Genomic DNA, 7,317 nt, shown 5'->3' with positions numbered 1-7,317 from the left:
TTTAGCCTTCAAAATGATGACTAAAGCAAAATCAAACAAACCGGCAAGTTAATTCCAATACATAAATACTATTTCTATCTTATTATTATTATTATTATTATTATTCCTATAATCACTTTGAAACCAATTTTTATAAAAACTATGATATTTATAGTTGTTATAAAAATATAACAACTATAAATATATAGTTGTAATATTTTTAAACTATAAACTATATAGTAGCAAGGATTATAATACCTATTATTGTTATAATCCTTACTACCATTGCCCTCACTATTCTATTCTCATCAGCGTCAGAGTTTTCATCATCATAGCCAAGGCTGTCATCAGCTTTACTGCTGACATGAGCATTACTTTGATTATTACTGTTCTTCATCATCATCACCACCTTCAACATTTCATCATCATTATCACTGTTTTCCATCATCATCACCTGTAACATTTCATCATCATTATTACTGTTCTCCATCATCACTACCTTCAAAATTTCATCATCATTATCACTGTTCTCCATCATCACTACCTTCAACATTTCATCATCATTATCACTGTTCTCCACCATCACCACCTTCATCATTTCATCATCATTATCACTGTTCTCCATCATCACTACCTTCATCATTTCATCATTATTATCACTGTTCTCCATCATCACTACCTTCACCATTTCATCATCATTATTACTGTTCTCCATCATCACCACCTTCAACATTTCATCATCATTATTACTGTTCTCTATCATCACCACCTTCAACATTTCATCATCATTATCACTGTTCTCCACCATCACCACCTTCATCATTTCATCGTCATTATCACTGTTCTCCATCATCACTACCTTCAACATTTCATCATTATTATCACTGTTCTCCATCATCACTACCTTCACCATTTCATCATCATTATTACTGTTCTCCATCATCACCACCTTCAACATTTCATCATTATTATCACTGTTCTCCATCATCACTACCTTCACCATTTCATCATCATTATTATTGTTCTCCATCATCATCACCTTCAACATTTCATCATCATTATCACTGTTCTCTATCATCACCACCTTCAGCATTTCATTATCATTATCACTGTTCTCTATCATCATCACCTTCAACATTTCATCATCATGATCACTGTTCTCTATCATCACCTTCAACATTTCATCATCATTATCACTGTTCTCTATCATCACCACCTTCAACATTTCATCATCATTATCACTGTTCTCCATCATAACTACCTTCACCATTTCATCATCATTATCACTGTTCTCTATCATCACTACCTTCAACATTTCATCATCATTATCACTGTTCTCTATCATCACTACCTTCAACATTTCATCATCATTATCACTGTTCTCTATCATCACCACCTTCGACATTTCATCATCATTATCACTGTTCTCCATCATCACCTTCACCATTTCATCATCATTATCACTGTTCTCTATCATCACCACCTTCAACATTTCATCATCATTATCACTGTTCTCCATCATAACTACCTTCAACATTTCATTATCATTATCACTGTTCTCCATCATCACTACCTTCAACATTTCATCATCATTATCACTGTTCTCTATCATCACTACCTTCAACATTTCATCATCATTATCACTGTTCTCCATCATCACTACCTTCATCATTGCATCATCATTATCACTGCTCTCTATAATCAACACCTTCAACATTTCATCATCATTATCACTGTTCTCCATCATCACCACCTTCAACATTTCATCATCATTATCACTGTTCTCCATCATCACTACCTTCATCATTGCATCACCATTATCACTGTTCTCTATCATCACCTTCACCATTTCATCATCATTATCACTGTTCTCTATCATCACCACCTTCAACATTTCATCATCATTATCACTGTTCTCCATCATAACTACCTTCACCATTTCATCATCATTATCACTGTTCTCTATCATCACCTTCACCATTTCATCATCATTATCACTGTTCTCTATCATCACCACCTTCAACATTTCATTATCATTATCACTGTTCTCCATCATCACTACCTTCATCATTGCATCACCATTATCACTGTTCTCTATCATCACTACCTTCAACATTTCATCATCATTATCACTGTTCTCCATCATCACCTTCAACATTTCATTATCATTATCACTGTTCTCCATCATCACTACCTTCATCATTGCATCACCATTATCACTGTTCTCTATCATCACTACCTTCAACATTTCATCATCATTATCACTGTTCTCCATCATCACTACCTTCATCATTGCATCATCATTATCACTGCTCTCTATAATCAACACCTTCAACATTTCATCATCATTATCACTGTTCTCCATCATCACCACCTTCAACATTTCATCATCATTATCACTGTTCTCCATCATCACTACCTTCATCATTGCATCACCATTATCACTGTTCTCTATCATCACCTTCACCATTTCATCATCATTATCACTGTTCTCTATCATCACCACCTTCAACATTTCATCATCATTATCACTGTTCTCCATCATAACTACCTTCACCATTTCATCATCATTATCACTGTTCTCTATCATCACTACCTTCAACATTTCATCATCATTATCACTGTTCTCCATCATCACCTTCACCATTTCATCATCATTATCACTGTTCTCTATCATCACCACCTTCGACATTTCATCATCATTATCACTGTTCTCCATCATCACCACCTTCAACATTTCATCATCATTATCACTGTTCTCCATCATCACTACCTTCATCATTGCATCACCATTATCACTGTTCTCTATCATCACCTTCACCATTTCATCATCATTATCACTGTTCTCTATCATCACCACCTTCAACATTTCATCATCATTATCACTGTTCTCCATCATAACTACCTTCACCATTTCATCATCATTATCACTGTTCTCTATCATCACTACCTTCAACATTTCATCATCATTATCACTGTTCTCTATCATCACTACCTTCAACATTTCATCATCATTATCACTGTTCTCCATCATCACCTTCACCATTTCATTATCATTATCACTGTTCTCTATCATCACCACCTTCGACATTTCATCATCATTATCACTGTTCTCCATCATCACCTTCACCATTTCATCATCATTATCACTGTTCTCTATCATCACCACCTTCAACATTTCATCATCATTATCACTGTTCTCCATCATAACTACCTTCACCATTTCATCATCATTATCACTGTTCTCTATCATCACCACCTTCAACATTTCATCATCATTATCACTGTTCTCCATCATAACTACCTTCAACATTTCATTATCATTATCACTGTTCTCCATCATCACTACCTTCATCATTGCATCACCATTATCACTGTTCTCTATCATCACTACCTTCAACATTTCATCATCATTATCACTGTTCTCCATCATCACTACCTTCATCATTGCATCACCATTATCACTGTTCTCTATCATCACCACCTTCAACATTTCATCACCATTATCACTGTTCTCTATCATCACTACCTTCAACATTTCATCATCATTATCACTGTTCTCCATCATCACTACCTTCATCATTGCATCATCATTATCACTGCTCTCTATAATCAACACCTTCAACATTTCATCATCATTATCACTGTTCTCCATCATCACCTTCACCATTTCATTATCATTATCACTGTTCTCTATCATCACCACCTTCGACATTTCATCATCATTATCACTGTTCTCCATCATCACCTTCACCATTTCATCATCATTATCACTGTTCTCTATCATCACCACCTTCAACATTTCATCATCATTATCACTGTTCTCCATCATAACTACCTTCACCATTTCATCATCATTATCACTGTTCTCTATCATCACCACCTTCAACATTTCATCATCATTATCACTGTTCTCCATCATAACTACCTTCAACATTTCATTATCATTATCACTGTTCTCCATCATCACTACCTTCATCATTGCATCACCATTATCACTGTTCTCTATCATCACTACCTTCAACATTTCATCATCATTATCACTGTTCTCCATCATCACTACCTTCATCATTGCATCACCATTATCACTGTTCTCTATCATCAACACCTTCACCATTTCATCATCATTATCACTGTTCTCTATCATCACCACCTTCAACATTTCATCATCATTATCACTGTTCTCCATCATAACTACCTTCACCATTTCATCATCATTATCACTGTTCTCTATCATCACTACCTTCAACATTTCATCATCATTATCACTGTTCTCCATCATCACCTTCACCATTTCATTATCATTATCACTGTTCTCTATCATCACCACCTTCGACATTTCATCATCATTATCACTGTTCTCCATCATCACCTTCACCATTTCATCATCATTATCACTGTTCTCTATCATCACCACCTTCAACATTTCATCATCATTATCACTGTTCTCCATCATAACTACCTTCACCATTTCATCATCATTATCACTGTTCTCTATCATCACCACCTTCACCATTTCATCATCATTATCACTGTTCTCTATCATCACCACCTTCAACATTTCATTATCATTATCACTGTTCTCCATCATCACTACCTTCATCATTGCATCACCATTATCACTGTTCTCTATCATCACTACCTTCAACATTTCATCATCATTATCACTGTTCTCCATCATCACCTTCAACATTTCATTATCATTATCACTGTTCTCCATCATCACTACCTTCATCATTGCATCACCATTATCACTGTTCTCTATCATCACTACCTTCAACATTTCATCATCATTATCACTGTTCTCCATCATCACTACCTTCATCATTGCATCATCATTATCACTGCTCTCTATAATCAACACCTTCAACATTTCATCATCATTATCACTGTTCTCCATCATCACCACCTTCAACATTTCATCATCATTATCACTGTTCTCCATCATCACTACCTTCATCATTGCATCACCATTATCACTGTTCTCTATCATCACCACATTCAACATTTCATCATCATTATCACTGTTCTCCATCATCACCTTCACCATTTCATTATCATTATCACTGTTCTCTATCATCACCACCTTCGACATTTCATCATCATTATCACTGTTCTCCATCATCACCTTCACCATTTCATCATCATTATCACTGTTCTCTATCATCACTACCTTCAACATTTCATCATCATTATCACTGTTCTCTATTATCACTACCTTCAACATTTCATCATCATTATCACTGTTCTCCATCATCATCACCTTCAACATTTCATCATCATTATCACTGTTCTCTATCATCACCACCTTCAACATTTCATTATCATTATCACTGTTCTCCATCATCACTACCTTCATCATTGCATCACCATTATCACTGTTCTCTATCATCACCACCTTCAACATTTCATCATCATTATCACTGTTCTCTATTATCACTACCTTCAACATTTCATCATCATTATCACTGTTCTCCATCATCATCACCTTCAACATTTCATCATCATTATCACTGTTCTCTATCATCACCACCTTCAACATTTCATTATCATTATCACTGTGCTCCATCATCACTACCTTCATCATTGCATCACCATTATCACTGTTCTCTATCATCACTACCTTCAACATTTCATCATCATTATCACTGTTCTCTATTATCACTACCTTCAACATTTCATCATCATTATCACTGTTCTCCATCATCATCACCTTCAACATTTCATCATCATTATCACTGTTCTCTATCATCACCACCTTCAGCATTTCATTATCATTATCACTGTTCTCTATCATCATCACCTTCAACATTTCATCATCATGATCACTGTTCTCCATCATCACTACCTTCACCATTTCATCATCATTATCACTTTTCTCTATCATCACTACCTTCATCATTGCATCATCATTATCACTGCTCTCTATAATCAACACCTTCAACATTTCATCATCATTATCACTGTTCTCCATCATCACTACCTTCATAATTGCATCATCATTATCACTGTTCTCTATCATCACTACCTTCATCATTGCATCATCATTATGATCGCCTTTGACATTATCTTCTTGCTTCTTATGATATCAGCAAAATTCTTATTACTACTCTTTGTCAAAATCGTCGTCATTGCCTTTTTCATTTTGTTCTTCATCATGACATTTGTTCTGGGTTTTGCTGCCACCTGGACCATTCTTCATATTATCATTACTGTCCTAATTACTGCTAGAATTGCTAGGTTTTTGTCTATTAAGTGTGTTATTGTCATTTCTGCATATGTTCGGCTACAAGTTTTCTGTTGCTACAACCTTGTTTTAGCTTATGCTATGGTCAGCCTTCTATTGCTTTGAATTGTTTCACTACGATTGGCTTTCAATACCAAGTGTATAGTTACTGCTATCCTATAAGTTAAAACTCAAGGACAGACTCATACATTTCAGGGACATGCGGTTCTCCTCAGCTTTGCTACTTCATACCTTAAAAAGTGTTTAATTTATAATAATAATAATATCGTATACCAACTTGGCAATGATGCACCCAATCACCATGTTCCTACTGTAGAGAAAGGGTTTGACTGGCCAAATAGCCTGCCAGTTATGGGATCACTTCAACTTGCAAAGGGTTGTAGAAATGAAAAATGGTTGTGGCAACCGTCTGGGTTAGGCCAACTTCTGCCAACTGCTTGTCATTTACCAGCACATTTACATTTATATGCATTATTTCAGTGTCTTGCTATTTGTATTGTGTTACTAGCAAAGATACAACAGTATTAGCAGTCAACCAAGCCACATCATCAGGCTTTCTTAGCTTACCGCCGAGATGCTCGATTTATGATTATTTGTTTGTCACTCTGATGATAAGTCTCAAAATTTTTTTCGTCATCCAATTTGTTTGAGAGCTAAGATATTTGGATTTCCAGGTTTGACTGCATTTTAGGTACACAAACTCCAGTTCTGACGTTTGAGAGAACTCTAAAATGTTTATTTTATCTTATGCTCCACTTTTAGCAGCGGAATAACCAAGTTGGAAAGTCAGTAAACGGTATACGTATCCACAGTTTGCTTTTAGGTACCTAATTATTCAGACATCTTTGATGCAACTACCAACTTTTTGAGATCGGCAAATATTCTCAACTCATGTGGTAAACTTAAGTTGCTTGCTGGACATATTTTAGGAGACACATATTACACAGTTGGTTTACAAAAAGCTCTTGATTTGCTTTTTGATGCCAAATTCCGTTCACCGGTAAGAATTCAAATAAAAATGCATGTGCATAGCAGTGAATCCAGTGATAATTGTTTTTTCAAGGTCTGCTTAGTTTCGATTTGTTCCTCTT

At 35.4% G+C, this 7,317-nt stretch overlaps 1 protein-coding gene across 1 annotated transcript; it reads right to left on the bottom strand.

Annotated features, from left to right (window-relative positions):
• Positions 1 to 815: 815 nt before the first annotated feature.
• Positions 816 to 6,001, bottom strand: LOC137409435 (uncharacterized protein PF3D7_1120600-like). Its single transcript, XM_068095566.1, has 9 exons — positions 5,783 to 6,001; positions 5,114 to 5,692; positions 4,394 to 5,020; positions 3,754 to 4,222; positions 3,146 to 3,585; positions 2,753 to 2,929; positions 1,598 to 2,575; positions 1,177 to 1,285; positions 816 to 838 (listed from the first exon to the last, which is right to left on the bottom strand). The coding sequence occupies exons 1-9, from the start codon at positions 5,999 to 6,001 to the stop codon at positions 816 to 818; spliced, it is 3,621 nt and encodes a 1,206-aa protein (XP_067951667.1).
• Positions 6,002 to 7,317: the final 1,316 nt, after the last annotated feature.

The sequence above is a fragment of the Watersipora subatra genome, chromosome 1, assembly GCF_963576615.1.
Source record: "Watersipora subatra chromosome 1, tzWatSuba1.1, whole genome shotgun sequence".
NCBI classification, from domain to species: Eukaryota; Metazoa; Bryozoa; class Gymnolaemata; order Cheilostomatida; family Watersiporidae; genus Watersipora; species Watersipora subatra.
This window is presented reverse-complemented; position numbering and strand designations above follow the sequence as displayed.